A 19,085-nucleotide genomic window follows, 5' to 3' on the forward strand; every position below is an offset into this window, starting at 1 on the left:
TATCTTGGTTTCAGTACAAGCTGCAGTGCATTTGAACTTATTTAGATTTATGTCTATGTTCCAATATCCCATTTCTTGAGGCAGTTTGTAAAATTTTATGGTATGAAACTCCACGAATAGGTCTAAATATTTTTGGCATCCAATGTTAGCATGCCTGTGAACAGGATCCAGTTTCCCTTCTTGTCACTTTTTTAACAACTAGCAGCCTGAAAATATAGGTATTGCATGACATCATTGTTATAGCTGCATTGAATAAATACAGTTTTATTTGCAATATGTGCAGCGTAAGGTATAATTCAAATTGCATATTTCAGCACACATAAAAAGTTTTAATACGGATATTTTCCGAATGGATGAATAAATAGAATAAACAGATGTAATTGTTTAGTTATAAACAATTCGTAGATGCAATCAAAGGTCGATTTTTCATTCTTGACAAATATGGCCTGCGACGTAATGGAGCTAAAACAAACCAAATAGAGCTTTCTGTAGCCGTACCTGAAGTCGCTGAGCTGATACATGTGTTGTGTGCATTTAATCATAGAGATCTTATATAAGATCTCTATGCATTTAATACCGTGTCTGAGGTCGCTGACAGCAGTGCAGCTGAGCCGGTCGCTGACCCCCTGTGCCCGAGGTCGTTGCCGCCCGTCCCGTGCCGGACCCGTCACCCGCTGCCGCCCGTCTCGTGCCGGACGCGTCACCAGATCCTTCCTTCTCTCCGTGGCGTGACTGGTGGTCGGCGTGGGTGAGGTGCCGGCAGCGGCTGCGGCTGACCGGCCACGGAAGGTCAGCCGAGGCCACAGGGCGCGTTGACCGAGGAGCAGCGCCGGGAGGTGGCTGACCTGACGGCAAGGGTGTGTATTCCCGCCACATGTGATCTTAAGACGCTGTTCGTGAACCCTGCGGTTATTTTGTTTTCTGATGGCAATCGAATCTATTGATGCATTGCATACATGATACAAACTGTATCATCGGATATACTTTTACCAATATACCAATATTCCTTTTACCAATACCAATTACCAAGTGCATTTTACGTTTATACCTACTTAAGTATTATCTCAGCATAACACTGGCGACCGGTGCTCTATATAGGTCAATTAAAATCAAGATCTTGCAAAATAATAGAGATTGTGCAGGTATTTATTTTCTTTTGAACAGTGCACTTTATAATCCGTAAACAGCAGAGATGAAGGTAGGTCTCGTTTTAGTCGGGTCACAAGTCTGCGGCAGTCAGCTGGTGTAGCTCCCTCCTGCGGACCCGGGGCAGCAGCCGCAGACCGCTGAGTCGCTCCAGCTCTTCCACAGTGACAGCGCACTCCCGGAGCGCCTCTGCGCCGTTTTCGGGTCCGTTCCGCACCACAAATGCCTCCGAGGTGAGCTGGCCGCCCTTCCCGTGGTACACGAGCAGCTTGAAGAGATGAGTGGGCACCGGCAGCCGGCTGGCGCCCACCAGAGGCACGTGCAGGGCCACGGAGCCGTCCGCCTCCACCCGCGGCACAAACAGTGGACCCGAGGTGACCCACACCGGACCTAAGGCGGCCAGGGCGCGGGCGCGACCTTCCAGGCGCCGCCACACGCCTCCGTTCACCGCCGCCGGCTGCGCCACCACGTTTGACATTAGGAAGCTGAACTGCAGTGAGCGCCGACAGGTGGCGTTGGCCGCCGCCGCCAGGTGGCCACGATTGAAGCCGCTGCCGCGCAGGTCAAACGGTCGGGCGGCTGCCTGCGGGGACAGACGGGGGTCGGCTCGGAACCCGGGCCGGCGGCCGTGGGCTCGGGCAGAGCCGGAACCGTCCTGGACGAGGCGCTCACACACCCAGCGAGCCACCTTCAGCAGCGGGTCGTACCCGAGCACGTGACCCGGTGAGAAGAGCAGGAGAGGGCCGCTGCGAGGGGCGCCCAGACGCAGGATCTCCCTGGTCGAGGAGCGGTAGGATGAGAAGGATGAGCGGCGCGGTAGTCTGACCGTCACGGTCAGCGCAAAGTGACGAAGTCGCGATGATGAAAACATGGAAGTGAACTTAGTCACCGCTTACCAGTGAGATTTAAGATTGAAGCTTGTGCTATTTTTTAACAGTAAAATCACAGTTAGGTACGCATGCAATTATTCGTCGGCGATATCTAAACTTTAATGCACGACTTAAATAAATACATGATAACCTTCTACTGTCTGCCTTTCTAATTACATAATAAGTAGGAAAGTCAGCGCGTTTACCTATATCAAAAGCTTTCGCAACACTTGCTTTGAACAATTCGTGTGTACCTATTTGTGTTAATTTTTCACTCTTTTCATTAAATTCGAATAAAGTCTGTCTTCAATTTTGCACCCCCGTGCACATTTTCTTTTGAGGCCTCTTACAAACAATTACTTGTCTTGACTCCCACTCGACCGATCGAAAAGCGGTGTTCTGCATCAGATACCTACCTCTCCATTCAGCATTCTTTCAATCATTTATTCATGATTCAACTGCTTGTGAATTATTGTGATGTGTAGCTATCGGACATGGGTCATAGGTGAGGGAGACCGCGTCACGTTTCAATTTCCTAATCAGAAGTGCAACAATTAACCTTCGCCTCGCTGGGGGGGGGGGGGGGCAATATGGCCCCCATGTGGTTGTTCCTGAATAGCAAGAAAACGGCGGCGTGCAGCGCTGCCAAATTTTCGGTACCCTCCCGGGAATCAATTTGACACCTTCACACAAAATGTCAAGTCTTAGGTAACCTTTAGGAGTTATTGAGGTCAAACTGAGGTCATGTTCGAGCAAGAATGAGCAAAAAACATTATATCTTGAAACGCTCATAAAAGCTACAATTAACAAGCAATTTCAACGTTCTTTGTGTGGTCGTGTAGAGAAAAGACGGCGCTACAAAACTACTATCCCGAATTTTGAAAATTTAGTTTTTTTGACCCTCAAAAATATTTTTTTTTTAAATAAAAAAACAAAAAAATCCCAAAAGCTTTTCGGATTACGAAAAAACGGAATACCTACATTTTATAGTCTCTGCGCTCTTCTATCTATACATCAAATTTTAGATCGATACTTTTTTTTTGGCCAAATTATAGAAAAAAGTGTTCAAAATTTATGGCTTCAAATTTTCTAACTCATTTTCTAGCGATCCTGGGCCACGTAGCGCAAAACAAAGATCACCATTAGACTCCCCGTGACGAGCTGCATCGAATAAATACCCATTTTATACAAAAATATAAAGTTTCAAATTCGACCTAATTTGACCTGACCTTGACCTAATCTTCACCAGAACACAACCTAAATTGGCCCCAAAGGCTTCCCGACCTACATAATCACATTTGGCATGTAAAATGGACCATAAAACATGCATCACATGATATTTTCATATTATGACCCTCAGTGACCTGACCTCTACATAGAGGTCAGGTCACTGAGGGTCACAATAGAACAGGGCACAGCTGTGCCCTGATCTGGTTTCAGGGACTTCATATAGTAAAATATGTGTTTGCCGAACAATTCCCCATCGAAGCTTTTCAATGGCACGCATTTTACTCGATTTTACAAGTTACAACACATTTCTTGAAATGCCTGTAAACGGTGAAAATTCGACCTTTGACCTGATCTGTGACGTCATGGGTTCGACCGAGGTCAATGAAATCGGGTCATCAGGTATTTACCTGTTGGGGCTATCTAGCATCGTTTGCTGCTTGTCGCTATGTTGCGTGGTTCTCGATATCTTTGGGGGGGGGGGCAAAATGCCCCCCCCAAACGGGGCGCGTAGCTCGGCAGACTCCAACGGGGCGCGGGAAATAGGTAGCTCCGCCAGCAATATGTAATCCCGCATTGACTGATGACTGGGTCGGGATTGCGCGATACTGGTCAATCAGTGGCTGGGCACCCGCTAGCGATGCATGGCCACAGGCCAATGGCCATTGGCCATGCATCATGGACCATGATTTATCACGAAAACGGCTTAGTCGTGCAGGGCTGACTAAAATGTTCTTACTGGCTGAGGTTCTTACTTTCAGTAGCGGTGGAACACCTTCAACGGGGGGGGGGGGCACTGCCGACTTTTGGTCCCATTCTTTCCATGCAACGGCCAACGCCCATAGGGCTAATGTTAAAATGCCAAAATCAAAGGGGGGCACGGTGCCCCGGTGCCCTCCCCGTTCCACCGCCTATGCTTACTTTATCTTAAAAGTAAGGCTAAATACATAAAAAGCAATACAATATCGCTGCCTAGAAAAGTCACGATTCCAACTCAACATTCCTTTACTGCTCCAAATGCCCAGTTTGAGTTCCAAATGCCAGTTGAAGGTTTCCCTTTGATTTGGTAGCACATAATCAAATGACCTTCGAAAGTGTGCTGAATTTGGCTACATAAATTGAACGACCTTGCTGATTCAAATGAAATCAAAAATTATTATTGTTTCAATTTGATTTCAACTCTCAGCTTCGGATCGTGACCGCGGGGTACGAGCGGTCCATTTTGCAGTAAATCCTGATCCTCAAGTCCCTGTAGCTTCAATAGATCTTATTTATCTGGAGAGAGTTAAATTGGCTAAGGTAAGAACCGTAAGAATCTTACGGTTCTTACCTTCTAAATTGGTTCTAAACCAATTTAGTTCTAAACCAAACCAACCGTACCTTCTAATACGGTTCTAAATTGGTCTTATTACATTGTTTTTGGATTGTCATTGACTGTGAGAAAAACGAAATGTCTGACTCTTCTAACCGTAAGAATCATTGAGCATTATTCTAAAAAGATTGAGATGGCAAAATAATTTAAAATTCAATCATCGTGAGAAGAGAATTTTTCAGCTTCATAACATTTCAATTTTCATGAAATTTGGTCATTTAATTTTCCGTGAATTTTGAATTTATCTTGCAGATTGAGATATCTAACAGCATAACTAAAAATTGTCCATCCGTCCGGTGAAAACAGGGCGCCGGAGGGCATATTAGTCACGTGACATTTGGAGCTTCTCCCCCTTTGTGGGCCTTTTACATGCCAAACGTCACGTGTAAATTTCAGGAACCTTGATCAAATCGCCCCAGGCGCCCTGTTTTCACCGTCGTCCCAGATTTTGATATTAACAACAAACACAGCAGGCCCAGAAAGGGACGACGGTGAAAACAGGGCGCCTGGGGTGATTTGATCAAGGTTCGTGAAATTCACACGTGACGTTTAGGATGTATAAGGCCCACAGAGGGGGAGAAGCTCCAAATGTCACGTGACTAATATGCCCTCCGGCGCCCTGTTTTCACTGGCGTCCCCAGAAAGGAGTCATGAATCATTGGGATGAGTGCAGTATACCCAGTGTGAAATGAAAGTGACCTAACATGAACAAGGACCAGGCTTTCATTTTCCAGTCTCCAGACATGTTGCTGTCAGCTGTGTAATTTCACTATCTTAGCTTGAGCTGTTTCTGTCCGTTCATGGTGTTCATAAGAGTTCTCACCAACTTTTCTTTCCCTTCATTTTTTGCAAGTTAGTTGGTAAAGCCATTTTTTAACATTAACAGTAAGCTAGGAGTGTGCTGTTAGCCAACACAAGCTGAGAAGCTGAAGAAGTCAGTGGGTGATCTGGAGCTATGATGGCTTTTAAGATCAAATATCCAGTTGACTGTATTCTCTTTTCAGGATTCACTTCTCTTCTCTGTTCTCCTGCTGGCTGCTTGCTCTCTCCCTCTCTACTATCTCTATTTCTCTCCCGCCCTCTCGTCCCTCTCCCTCCTTATGTCCCTGTCTGTCTTTCCTGTTGCTCTCCCTCTGTTTTCCCCTCCCTCTCTGCCTCCCTCTCCTACCTCTGCTTTCCATCCCTCTCTAATCTCTTTCTCTCACTCTCTGCTCTTCTCCCTCCCACCTTCTGTCCCTGCTCCCTCCCTCCCTCCACCTCTCTCTCTCTCTCTCTCTCTCTCTCTCTCTCTCTCTCTCTCTCTCTCTCTCTCTCTCTCTCTCTCTCTCTCTCTCTCTCTCTCTCTCTCTCTCTCTCTCTCTCTCTCTCCCTCTCCCTCTCTCTCTCTCTCTCTCTCTCTCTCTCTCTCTCTCTCTCTCTCTCTCTCTTTCTTCAATATGGCCCTCATGTCTTTGCCTCTTTGACCCAGCTTTTAGTCTGAGGGTGCAGGCATGGCATAGTAAAGCTGCCCTGAATCACTGGCAAATGCTGACATGTTCTCTCCCCACCTCTTCAGATGGAGGCTAGTAATAACAACAATAACGTGGAGGTGACCCCGGACGCAATGGACGTGGATCAGGCCCCTCGGCCGGAGAAGATGTTCGCGCTGAAGAAGTGGAACGCGGTGGCCATGTGGCGCTGGGACGTCGAGTGCGACACCTGCGCCATCTGCCGAGCTCAAGTGATGGGTGAGTTTCCCGGCTTCGCCGCCAGGTGTTAGAAGTGCCTCGTGCTGCCAGGGTAATTATTGAGTGAAGGGTAGGACGAACTTTGGTAGGAATTTCTAGTATAACTACTAGAAAACCTACTATATGTGGTCGGGACTAGCAAGAAGTTAGTTCTCGTGCTGCAATGCATACGCGTCAGCTCTCTGTAATGCAATGCATGTACCGTTCATTGGCAGAGTCCGTCTTACGGTCTAACCGTCGCATAAATCCGATGTCATTCAGGCAACGTCGTACGGACAATAGTCCTCAAGTTCTGACTCATTTAGCTAAATTATATACCGTGTAGGTCGATGGCAACGCACGAGGCGAGTTTTGACCACATAACTCGGGTCAACACCAGATCAGCTTACCCATAAGACCGATAACAGTGAGCCAATTTTTTCTCCGTTCCGTCGTTTCCATCCTCAGGATACTCAAATCCTTCTCCACACCTCAACCCCCTGTTCCGGGCTGGACGGTCACCTTTGTCCCATGCGGGTGGGTGGCTTCACCCCGGGAGCAGGCCCGTAGCCGGGTGCGGTGACCGTCAGGGGGCTAGGTGGCCTGTCCACATGATGGGCTCAGCCCTGGCGGCGCACCAAGGTGTCCGCTCGGACCAAGGTCTTTCTCTGATTCGTATTATCCTCCCGGGTCTGCAATGATCTCGCTAGACCTAAAGAGTTCAACCCAACAAAACAAACAAGCCAGTTTTACCAGTGGTCTCGTAAAGCCTTTTTTCATATTTCGTCTGCACGGCGCGGTGAATCGTTTCAAATATTATATTCACCCGTCCATTCTGCGAGTTTTGGATAGTTTTGGATAGCTGAAGGATAGCTTACGAGGTATGGCTGATGATAACGGTCAACTGAGACCAGTGGTTACACACCAAGTTGTGAGAACGTTATAATCACTGGACATGCCATTCACTGACTTATTGTTACGTGGTTATAAATGCTCTGAGCCGATATCTCGTAATCGAATTGTTTGGTGCATTTGGAGTAATAGGCAGCCTGAACGCAATGGGCATCAGATGCATTTTAGTCGAAAAATCCAACGAAGGGTAGCAGTGTAGATCATGAATACCTCTTGGTTTCGATTCATTACGGAAATGCACATCTTTTTCTTTTTACTCTCCCATTATGCTATTTTCTATATTTTTTGCTTTATTTAGCGATAAGTGAGTGCTGTGTAGCGATTGTATTTATGATATTGTGAGTCTTTTTTTATAGTTTCCGAATTCCGGGCCATGTCATCGACCGAGCTACGGAAAAGGGTAGATGTGTAAAGCATAAATAACCAACGATAGATTTATTGGCATATAACATTTATGACACTATTTGCAATGTTAACATATTTACATTATTCGTGTCGTCGCTGTATCCATAAATACAATATACAGCATACACATACACAATCGCCACAATACTGGGTCAATATGACATACAGTATACGCGGCGCAGCGGGAGCGATATCGCCGCTTCGGTGACAAACGCGCCACGATTTGTACAATATCGCAAACATTTCGCTTCGTTCGCTCGCTGGACGCGGCAAACAGAGAACACTCGAGCGTCTCTCCTCCATAAAAACATCGCACATCAAGATCATTGGCGGCCGACTCTTAGCATCGGTTGCGCTCGCTCGCGACCTGACTGTAGCGTATCACATGGATCGGAACCAGGGAAGAGGCGGCACCGCGCAGTCGCCGTCGACTCGGACAGTCTACAGCTCAGCCGGTACGGAGGACCGCTTCCGCATGCTGCCCTGCTTGGTGGTGAAGAGGTTCTTCTCGATGTCCTCGAGCGTCTTGCCGCGCGTCTCGGGCATGAATCCTATGGTGAAGAGCAGACCGACTGCCGTACACGCGCCGAACACCCAGAAGGTGCCGTGCGCGCCGATCGAATGGATCATATCGGTGAACGTCTTGGTGACGACGAATGTGCAGGCCCAGTTGAAGGCGGTGGCCACGGAGCCGGCGCTGCCGCGGATGCGGCTGGGCAGGCCCTCGCCGAGGAACAGCCACGGAATGGGCCCCCAGCCGACCGAGAACGCTACCACAAACACCATGAAGGAGACGAGCGGCAGCCAGCCGAGCTCGGCCACCAGCTCCGTCTGGCTCGTCATGTCCTTGAGGTAGAAGAAGCCTCCGAGCACCGCCAGGCTGGCGACCATCAGCGCGCTGCTGATGTAGAGCAGGATCTTCCGACCGAGACGGTCGATCATCACGTTGGCGATGAAGGTGGCGCCGAAGTTGACCAGGCCGACCACCACGCTGCACAGGTTGCCGTCGATGGTGCTGCCGGCGAACTTGAAGATGCTGACCGAGTAGAAGATGACGGCGTTGATGCCCGACATCTGCTGGAAGAACATGAGCGCCAGGGCGATGGCCAGCGCGCGCAGGTAGTGCGGCGAGAGCAGGTCGCGCAGCGAGGTGTGCGTCCTCTGCGCGGTCGTGATGTGCTCGGTGATACTGTTCAGCTCGTCGGTAATGTCCACGTCCTTACCGCGCAGCCAGCGCAGAGACTTGGCCGCCTCCTTCATGTTACCTGCCGCCGAACAAGGAGTGGTCGGTCAACACGAGTCTCAGACATCAACCCATCAACGATACACCCAACACAACACATGTTAAAAACGAGATGAAGAACCCAGAAATACCTACTGCATTATTATTAAAGCGAAGATATCAAACACGTCATTTACAGCACGATTTGATCTTTCAAGCTATCGTTGAGCTGCCATCAAATTCGGACAAAAGTGAACAGCGCGAATAGCTCGGTAGAATTGTCTGCTTTCCCGCACTGTGCCACCGCGCCCCGACCCGTGTCTAGGACTCACCGTGCGTGACGTACCACCGCGGCGTCTCGGGCACGAACCACATCATCACCAGGAACGGCACGGGGATGCAGCCGGCGAACAGCGCCAGGTGGTCCCAGCGCAGGTACGTGCCCACCAGGAAACACACCAAGATACCTGCGGACAGCGAGAACGGAGCGCGTCAGCCAAAAGAACCTTGACCAGACGCCCCACTGCCCACGTCAAAGACGGAGACGGCGCAGAAGGGGCCCGGTGTTTGTGAGATTCTGAGCATGGCTGGTCTGAAGTTTGCTTTCATTACATCATCCTGCGACGTTTTTCACTTGTTATGATGAGTTTGGCAGACATGTGGTCGCAAAGGTCACTGTCCTTAAAAACATGCCTTTTTATATTGGGAATTAAAACCAAGTCAAGGAGTAATCATCGGGACATCGACTGCCGGAGTTGTGATGTCCACTAACCGGTATTTCCGATGGTGGTGGGCAGCAGTCCGAGCGTGCCGCGGATGTCCGGCTGGATGGTCTCGCCCAGGTACACGGGCATCGCCAGCGACAGCGTGCCGATACACAGACCGGCGATCACGCGCGCCACGTAAATCATGTAGACGTCCTGCGCGAAGGCGATGAGCGCGTACGACAGCATGAACGGCAGGCCGGTGCCCATGATGGTGATCTTGCGTCCGAGCTTCTCGATGAGGGTGCCGCTGCCGAGTCCGCCGCAGAGCGCGCTCAGCGGCATCAGACTGCCGATCCACGAGGCCTGCCGGACAGGGGAGACGGTGGGGTCAGAGCCGTGTGAAGTTCGGTCGCTTTTATCATTGTTTAGTTGAGTATTTTGTATTACATCCCTGACATCCGAAGGGACATTTGACTTGGTAGATCGGGACAGGTATCTTTCGACTAATTTGTTACGACACTTCGTTCATGTAATTTGGAGAGCGAAACACATCACTTATACATTGCACAGTTGCGATCGCCAGGCGACAGGTATTTAAAAGCCATGTTTGCTCACCGCTTCTCTAAATAAATTCCCCTTCAGCCTTTAATGGCACAGTGCCGCCCGCTATTTGTTTTCTGAATGATGAATTAGCCAGGGCACTGCACGACCGCTTTAGTGCAAGCCTACGTGTTGGGGTCGATGAGCTCAGCCTAACCTTTTAAACTAACGGTCCTCGAATGCCTTCGATAACAAGCAATTTGTCATCCAGTTGACCCTGGTCCTGCAATTAGAATTGCTGCCATTGGTTAGGGACACTTGGCTCGCCCATTTGTCCTGGCTCCTGCGCTGTCGCCGGACACAAATCTACGCCCAGTCGCCGTGGCCCAATCAAGCCTCGAATTGAATCTGGTGGCGTACTGCGGCGTTTCCTCGTTACCAGCGGCCGGAGGTGCGCCGTGTCGTCAGTTTCCGGACAGCGCGCGGGCCGGTCCGTCGATTCCGACGCGTGTCGGCCGCGTGGCTGGCAGGGCTCCCGGTCCGGGCGCGCACCGACGAACCGGCACCGGATCGAACCGGTTACCAACCGTCGGCCGCCGACCCGACCCGGCCCGGCCCGGATGGGCGCAAAATGACCTTTGCAGTCGACGCGCCCTAAAGCCCCAATAAACAAACAAACAAACCGGCCCGGCCCGGGGTCAATCGATATGCATGGGCGGCGCCGACGCAAAGGGAGAATGGAATTATTTGTTTGGTTTGGTGATCTACTTTCTTTTTGCATCTTTGCGGCTGTAACTGGTGGCGAGTGGCGACTTTGTTGCATTAAAATCCCTCGCCAAATCATAACTGTGGTACAGTTAACAGAACGCCCAAGACTAGTAGCCTTCATGCTCTTACTTTTTAGCTTCTAGACATTGAATTCCTCCCCAGAGTGGGAGTGTGGCTGTGACCAGCAGACTTGTTTTCAAAGTAAACGTAATGTGGCCTCAGTCTCGACAGCGCGCGACGCTGGGCGCGCGTGTGAGAGCGGCGTTTTTATGTCACAGTTAACTGGCCAGTGTCACGCTGTCTGGTCAGAGCTGTCAGAGAAATGGCGGGTCCCGGCAGACGGGTCGGCCCACCCTGTAACGGCGACCCTTGTACACCGCCTGAGATGAAATTGTTTATAGATGAGGTAGCGCAAACGCTGTGGTGTGATGTTTGCGGTTATGTAATTTTCAAGCACACGTGCTTGATTATCACATGACACCCTCTTGGGATGTTTAATCGCGAGATGATTGGACCGAGTGGAACTTGCCGTATTTGGACACCATGAGCGTCCTCATGAGAGAAATGCGTCTGTCATTTTCCATGTGGAATATGGGTTCCGTCCAGACGCTCATGGCATATGGCCAAGGCGGCACCGAGTTATTTGTGCCGAACGCCAGCAGACGTTGGCTGGGCTGAATTGGCATGGGTGTCCTATTTGGCTCCCGAAATGTTGACTCCTGGCGCTGACTCGACCCGCCGGCCGTACCACCCCGTGACCCTGACAGTCACCTAACATTTGGACCCTGAGACCCCGGGCGTCTTATGCAACTGCTCCCTGTTCCTGCTTATGCAATTGGTGTCAATTTTGCGGACTGGCATTGTTCTACCTGGGCTTGGGTTTCGATCTGAACATTCACGTGGTCATTTAGGATGTCGCAAACCGGATGGCCGAGGGTCAGGTAGTGAACATGGTCCATGTCAAAGATCACATTCCGCTTCGTCTCCTGATAGTATCGTATCGTATCGTATCGGCACCTCACCCCGTCACTCTTAACCTTACGTCTCACATCGTAAAGTCGTCTCGTTCTTACCTGTTCGTCTGTGATTTTGAGCCGGCTGTCGGGCAGCTGCATGGACGCCAGCGCCGGAGACGTGTAGGCCGCCGTGAAGCCGACCAGCATCGAGCCGACGGAGACGGCCAGGGCGGCGATCACCTGAGAAGGAAGGTCGCAGACTGTCAGGGAAGTGTCCAAAACACCGGTGGTGAGGCAGACGTTAAAGAGTTGGGCATCGGGTCACAGGCTGGGGTTGAAATGTTGTGGACGTCGACTGTCTGGCTAGAGATTTCAGCGGCAATGAGCGAACATTTTGTGAATCAAAGCGAATAATTTGAGTGTTTGATGTTTGCGGGGGATTGGAATTAAGAAGGCTTCTGTCTGTCCAATGTCCAGCTCCTTTTTTGATCATTGGCTCGTGTTCTCGAGGTTGTTTTGACAATGCTTTTGGAAGCCATGCATTTTTTAGATATTGTGCTAGAATTATCAACTACAACTTTGGCTCTTTTACCGCCTTTCCCATGCCTCTGGGGTCAGACGGTACCGCACCAGTTTGAGTGAAGGTATTGATCGCGCGGTCACCGTGTGACGTCACGGGAGAGATCACGCTCTCGGTGGGTGATCGTCTGGATGGGAGAGACTCCGGATCCGACCTGACCGGGCCCGACCGACAGAGAGGAGCGAGAGGATTATTTGTTCAGCGCTAGATGATGATTGGCTACTCTCGTTATTGTTTCTCACTTTGATGTTTATAGGAGTTGAAATTCAAAATCACACAGTTTTGTGAAATGGAACAGTGATAGGTATACTAAGAAATGTATACTGCCGTGTCTGACATAGTTATTAGTTTAAGGAACCAACGAGTTCGATTGAACTACAGGCAATGCGAAGCAGTTTCACCATCAACAGGAAATGAGTAGTTAAATGCAGGATCATTTGACCAGCTCGACCCAGCGACCTGGCAGTCCTCAAAGTCATCGTGAAACGTTACGATTTGCTACGGTCATGAGCGGCTCTCGGTGCAGGACAAATGTAAATGCATACGGTAGCTGCCAGCCAGTATCTGAGACCATCTATCACGGCCTTGTTATGCATCGCTGCCGTCAGCTGTTCGGCTAGGACGGCGCAGCATAGCGAAGCGGAAACCGTTGTTCACGCTGTTTAGGGGAAAACATTGATGAGATAAAAGAAGCAAATTAAATTAAGCTCTGGATATATTTTTATGAACCCTGAGAGTAATTCGCATTGGTTTGAATGGCAACTGTCCAGTTCATTTTTTCTGTTTTGACTCGAACCCGAATAGCCGGACACGAACACTGAGACCGCTACGACCATTTTGAGTCCCAGCAGCACGAAGACTGTTTGGCGCTGAACTCCAGTTGATCCGACGGGTCTCTCTCTCTCTCTCTCTCTCTCTCTCTCTCTCTCTCTCTCTCTCTCTCTCTCTCTCTCTCTCTCTCCTCTCACCTGTCTGATCGGCAGCTTCCCTCGCCGTCCGCTGACCACCGTCTGTGAGGAGGGGCTCCGTGGAACGCCGGGCGTCTCATCCAGCTTCAGTTCAGAGATGAAGAGCTCGAAGCGCTCCTTGTGCGTTTCGTCGTGCAGCGCTCGCTCGATGTCGGGGTTGGTGGCCACCACGCAGTCGACGACCACGTTCATCTCAGTGTCCTGGCTGGAGTCGGATGGGATGTAGCCGAGCACCGCTGCCGTGGACACCGCCGGTGGCCGAGACGGGAGCGGCGAGGCTTCGGCAGCAGGCCGGCTCATGTCGACTTCCTCCATCGGCGGGCGGTAGTGGTCCTCTTCGCTCGAGCACCGGCCATGCTCCACCTCCGGCTGCACCTCTCCCGGCGGCTGAGTGCGAATCTCGTCCTGCTGACCCATGTCGCTCGGACCTCCCGGCGAGGTGGCTCGTGTGCGCTCCAGGGCAGATCAACCACGCTTCTGACTGTCCGGCCGACGGCGCGCGCCTTAAAGACTCGCCGGGGGCTGCGCGCGCGCGCCGACGCCGCCGGTGATCCGGTTCAAACCGCCCCGGGGGCTGGCGTCTGGCCGCCGACCAGGTCTCGCCGCAGGGAGACTGGACGGCGTGGCCCGCCCGTGTCCAGGGAAGGTGTGACCTCAGCCGGCGAGGAGGGGTGGTGGTCGGAGACAGCGACACGCGTGGGGTGACTGTGGTGACCTGCTGACCGCTCCGTGACAGCCAGGCGCGCTCTTTGTGCTGGAGCACGGCCGGCTGGCTCGGGTGATGGATGGACTCCTTTCGTGGCCTGACCCGAAGTGGCGGTACCGGGGTACATCACGCTACGGTACATCGGGCCAGGGTCCGGTGACGGGACGGGCGCCGAGGTTGGGGATGTTGTAGATCAGTCGCCTGGCTCTACCCTGGAGCCCAAACGCAGAGTGTGGGAGGCAGCCGACGAATTCACGCCAAGTGGAAACTTACATGATCCCTTACGTAAGTGTTGTGTCTGGATGGGTTTGGAACGCTCTTCTTGTTGTATTGATCGGTCGGAACTGGAAGTTTACAATTTTCGCCCGCAGCTTCCTGAGTAGGTACGGATATTAATTTATGATAAGCTGCTCACGCTCACCTCAGTGAAATGTCTCTTGTGTCTTTCGGAGAAGCTACACTTCGTGCTTAAGAATATACTTGCGCTTTTTCCAGAAAACTCAACTTTTCCAACCGATGTGTTTCATGCTCGTAGAAAAAGAAAAAAACGCTGATTTACACACCGAACTAGTTACTTTAGTTGCTTTACGCCTTTTAGCTTTGTTGGGGGCCATATCGCATTGGTGCTCTACTTATTTTGTCCACTACATTTTGTGGAAGTTGAAATGTCCACAATGAGGAATAACTTGCTATGTTTGAAAAGGATCGAACCAATATTCAGTGTTCATGTTTCAGTTGGTTCGTCCAGCTCAATGAAAATTATCTTAAGTGAAGTTTCAACTCTTTAATTAAAAGGTTAAATTGCACCAAACAACCCTGTTTTGCTGGTTGAGATTTGCTGCGATTTCGTTAGCGGTGGTTCTCTGTGCTGAGTGCTCCATGTAGCGTATAATGTTTACCCAAGCGTCTCAACTTCAAACGGATCTTGGTCCATGCTTGTTTTGACAACTTTTATTAAGTTAAAAATTTTCCCCCGCTCTGTGCCTGTAGTAGACATGTCTCGATGTAAACTCGCGTCGAACAAGGCGATGTGGTTTGATGAGAATGCCCATCAATCATATTTGTCTATCTAATGCACTTGACTGTTGAGTGTTGACCAAATAATCATCAGCTCTACGTGGTGGGACGGAGCTTGCGCGCTCAAAACAGCTCTGTTTGCCGGCTCTGAACTTCACATTTATTTAGTCTGGAGCTCTTCTGCAGCACTGAAGCCGGGGTCCGCGAGGAATGTGTTTTTGATTCTGCTGACGATGGTCGATCTTCGTCGATAGGAACATGACCGCCCGACCTGTGCTGCCCCGACCCGACCTCGGCGGGCGCAGAACGAGAGTGGCGGCTGGGGACGCGCTTAGACTGTTCATCGACCGGCCGGATATAGCTCGGTCGTGGGATTGACTGCGTTGCGAGTTTAGCCTGGCAGTCTATCGACCGCCTTTGGGCCTTAGATCGACCGTGTCTCGAGTGTGGAATCGCCCGTTGTTTGGTCATGCTTCGACAGCCTTTTGACTGCGTAACGAATGAATCGATGGTCTTTTCACTGAAGCTCCTATGAATGGGCCGACTTGCTACCATGGCGGGTGCTCTTTTTATGACCACCCAAGTTTCAAAGGATTGTCCGACTTGGAGGCGGAAGGCGCTTCCCTCACGTCTGGTCCGTCTGGTTCGACAGCGTGGCTCCTGCCCCCGGGACTCGGCAGCTGGTTGGCTGACGTCCAATGCTTCCGTCGGCATGCAGTGGCGACGGCTGGGTCGTAGTGCACAGCGCTCCTTGTTTCCTCCGAATGGCGTCTTGCTCGAAGAACTGGCCTAGTTTGGGTTCAAAGTGTGACAGTTGACAGTGTGCTAAGCTCATGATGTTTATCTTTCCTGTGGTTATCGTAAGTTTATGATGTACCTACACTAGCTGCAAGAGTTCGATTCTCACGAATGTTGATGTTATGTTCGTCATTTTTAGTTATCCATCATGACACAATGAAGATAGCTTCATAGTGTGAAGCTTCAACGGGCATTCAACAAGCATTGAACAGTGCATCTATCGAAGAGAGCGGGGCGGCATGGCGAATAAACCAACTAGCATTGCCACGGATCCATGTTTCCATCCAACCCCACGAGCAGCAGTCAGCGACTTATCAACAATATCCCGTGGCTGAACAGAAGGCCTGCACCCTGCAATCCGGGGAGTGCCGCTGGACTATTCGCTGTCTAGCTTCGAGCACCGTAATCCCGCTGGCCAACCTCAGTGGTTTCAGCGAACAATTGTCCGCTGGTTACCGGGGCTCGCAGCTGCCTGGGACTCGCGGCGTATGGCGAAGTACCCGGAACGATCGGACCGCCAAGTGTCGCTCCCCTATTGAGCCGGAGGTTGTCTATTGGAAGGTCAGCTCTATTGGGAAACCGTCTATGAGTTTCGTGGTGACCGGGCGGAGACGTGCCATGGTTTTGAGATCCCATTAACCCGCGCCCCGTTGGGCTCTGCCGAGCAACGCGCCCGGTTGGGGGGGGGGCCATTTTGGCCCCCCCTAAGATCTCGAGAACCACGCAACATAGCGACAAGCGGTAAACGGCGTTGGATAGCCCCAACGGGGAACTACCTTGTGACCCAATTTTATTGACCTAGGTCAAACCGATGACGTCACAGGTCAGGTCAAAGGTCCAATTTTCACCGTTTACAGGCATTTCAAGAAATGCGTTGTACAATCGAGTAAAATGCATTTCATTGAAAATCATCGATGGGGAAATGTTCTTCAAACACATATTTTGCTATTTGAGGTCACTGACACCAGGTCAGGTCACAGAGGTCAGGTCACGGGGGGGTCACAATATGAAAGTGTCGTGTGATACATGTTTTATGGTCCATTTTACATGACAAATGCGATTATGTGGGTCAGGCAGCCTTTGGGGCCAGCTAAGGTCACATTTTGGTCAAGGTCAGGTCAAGGTCAGGTCAAGGTCAGGTCAAATTAGGTCAAATTTCAAAGTTAATATTTTTGCATAAAATGGGTATCGAATCGATGCAGCTCGTCACGGGGAGTTCAATGGTGGTCTTTGTTTTGCCGTACGTGGTCTAGAATCGCTAAAAATTGAGTTCAAAAATTTGACGTCATCATTTTTGAACAGTTTTTTCGCTATAACTTGGCCAAAAAACGAGATATCGATCTGAAATTTGGTATGTATATAGAAGAGCGCCGGGACTATCACATATGTTCCGGTTTTTTCGAAATTCGGAAAAATTTTGGATTTTTTTTAGTTTTTCTAAAAAAATCAGTTTTTTGAATTTTTTTTGGTCAAAAACCAAAAATTTTGAAAATCCGAGATAGCAGTTTTGTAGCGCCGCTTTTTGTCTACTAGACCATATAAAGAACTTTGAAATTGCTTGATAACTGTAGATTTGGTGAGCGATTCAAGATTGCATGTTTTTTGCTCATTTTTGCTCGAACATGACCTCAGTTTGACCTCAATAACTCCTGACCTAAGGTGACCTAAGACTTGAAATTTGGTGTGAAGGTGTCAAATTGATGTCCGGGAAGGTATTGAAAATTTGGCGGCGCTGCGCGCCGCCGTTTTCTTGCTATTCAGGAAAAACCACAGGGGGGGGGGCAAAATGGCCCCCCCCCCCAACGGGGCGAGGGTTAACGGCGTTGATTTATGTTCCGTTACTGGAAATTTCCAGGCATGTCGAGTCTGGATCTTTCTAAAAAGAAACCTAAACCATCTCATACAAGAATCAGGAGCTATATGTAAGTACTTTTCCATGAAGCTTTTCGGAAGCAGAGTGGGGCATATGCAAGGAAAATGAGGAAATAGTTACCATTTCAGGTATATCATATGCCTTTTTATTTTTGTTGAAACGAATTCGTAGGCGCCGGCTGAACGCAATATCGTGTCGCTTAGACTCATTTTTTTCCTGCAACATTGCATATCAGCGCAGCAAATATGTCATTGCATCCCATGCTTGTAATGAGTTCGAAGCCGGGAAATCCATTATCCAGTCTAAATTTATAAAACACCTTGCCTTGGGACTTTTTATACTTGGTATGGAGAATTGACCTGGATGAATGTTTCTTAAAAAAAAGACGAAAAACTTGTCTTTTCACATTCATGATTATTGTAATTGCCCAGAGACAGCGCCTATTTTGAGAACTTGAATGGGTTTCATGCTCATTTCTATTGTGATCGCTCTCCGACAACGTTAATTTGGCTGCGTGGAGCAGCGACATTCGACGCGAAATGGTGTTGAATGCGGATCTGTAGCTTAAGAAAATGTGGGTTGTTGCTATAGTTAGTAGTTGCGTGTGTCCACTGTGATGCCACGAAGGACAATGATTTGTTCATAACTCACTAAGTTTCGGCGTAAAGCTGTAATTCCCTCCATTTTTTTTTGTGCGTTTATGCCTGGTTCCGTCAGCTAACCTGAGTAAAAATAAATCGAGTACTTTATTGGGAATGTAAGGGCACAACCATTGTAATAACCGTTGACCATTAGCTATTACCATCATATAGCCTAACGAATACTAATTTAGTCTACTTCAGCAGTAGCGAACATTGACCTCCGCCCGGGCTCCGCCTAGTCCCTCCTCTTCTTCCGTCTCCTCACCCCGGCCATGCGTTGACGCCGGCGGCACACGCGGTGGCCAGCCGGCGGCCACGCCGTTGCCAGGGGGACGGCCGGCGCCCCGGTGAGTCGGTCACGCGCCCGGGGGCTGTCTCGGCCTGAGCCGCCGGCGGCGCCGACCTGTCTGTGCCGGTGGGGCGCGGCTCGGTCACGCACGGGGTCGTGATTGTTCGTCGGAGCGTCTGCGGTCGGTCGACAGGGGTGTGCCGTGGACGGTGGACGCTGAGTGGACGGTGTGGAAGTGGACACGGCGTCCACGGCGGCCGAGCGTGATCTCCGGGAGGGGTGGCGTGTGCGCGGAGCGCGACATCCGCCTGGAGACGGTCACTGACGTGTTTTATGGTTTTGATGTCATTCTCTCATGCCAGGAGGCATCAAAGTAGATGCTG

The 19,085-nt window shown here is 50.3% G+C and overlaps 3 protein-coding genes across 5 annotated transcripts in view; 1 reads left to right on the forward strand and 2 right to left on the reverse strand.

Annotated features, from left to right (window-relative positions):
• Nucleotides 1-1,219: 1,219 nt before the first annotated feature.
• On the reverse strand, nucleotides 1,220-2,017 carry LOC122371572 (endonuclease G, mitochondrial-like). The gene has a single exon (XM_043347993.1). It carries the CDS (start codon nucleotides 2,015-2,017, stop codon nucleotides 1,220-1,222), a length of 798 nt encoding a protein of 265 aa, XP_043203928.1.
• Nucleotides 2,018-4,347: 2,330 nt separating this feature from the next.
• LOC122371574 (RING-box protein 2-like) overlaps nucleotides 4,348-19,085 on the forward strand; it is a 39,552-nt gene continuing 24,814 nt past the window's right edge. The window contains exons 1-2 of one of the 3 annotated variants that reach the window (XM_043347996.1): nucleotides 4,348-4,448; nucleotides 6,170-6,341. In XM_043347996.1, the coding sequence (XP_043203931.1) occupies nucleotides 6,170-6,341 (172 nt within the window). In that variant the 5' untranslated portion in view covers nucleotides 4,348-4,448. Of the gene's footprint in view, nucleotides 4,542-4,603; nucleotides 4,712-6,169; nucleotides 6,342-19,085 lie in introns of those variants that run through there. The other 2 variants (XM_043347997.1, XM_043347995.1) reach the window with 2 other exon arrangements.
• LOC122371573 (facilitated trehalose transporter Tret1-like) lies at nucleotides 7,653-13,879 on the reverse strand. Its single transcript, XM_043347994.1, has 5 exons — nucleotides 13,379-13,879; nucleotides 11,948-12,070; nucleotides 9,632-9,929; nucleotides 9,192-9,326; nucleotides 7,653-8,902 (listed from the first exon to the last, which is right to left on the reverse strand). The coding sequence occupies exons 1-5, from the start codon at nucleotides 13,793-13,795 to the stop codon at nucleotides 8,079-8,081; spliced, it is 1,797 nt and encodes a 598-aa protein (XP_043203929.1). The 5' UTR covers nucleotides 13,796-13,879; the 3' UTR covers nucleotides 7,653-8,078.

The sequence above is a fragment of the Amphibalanus amphitrite genome, unplaced genomic scaffold, assembly GCF_019059575.1.
Source record: "Amphibalanus amphitrite isolate SeventyFive unplaced genomic scaffold, NRLGWU_Aamphi_draft 001260F_arrow, whole genome shotgun sequence".
Lineage (NCBI taxonomy): Eukaryota > Metazoa > Arthropoda > Thecostraca > Balanomorpha > Balanidae > Amphibalanus > Amphibalanus amphitrite.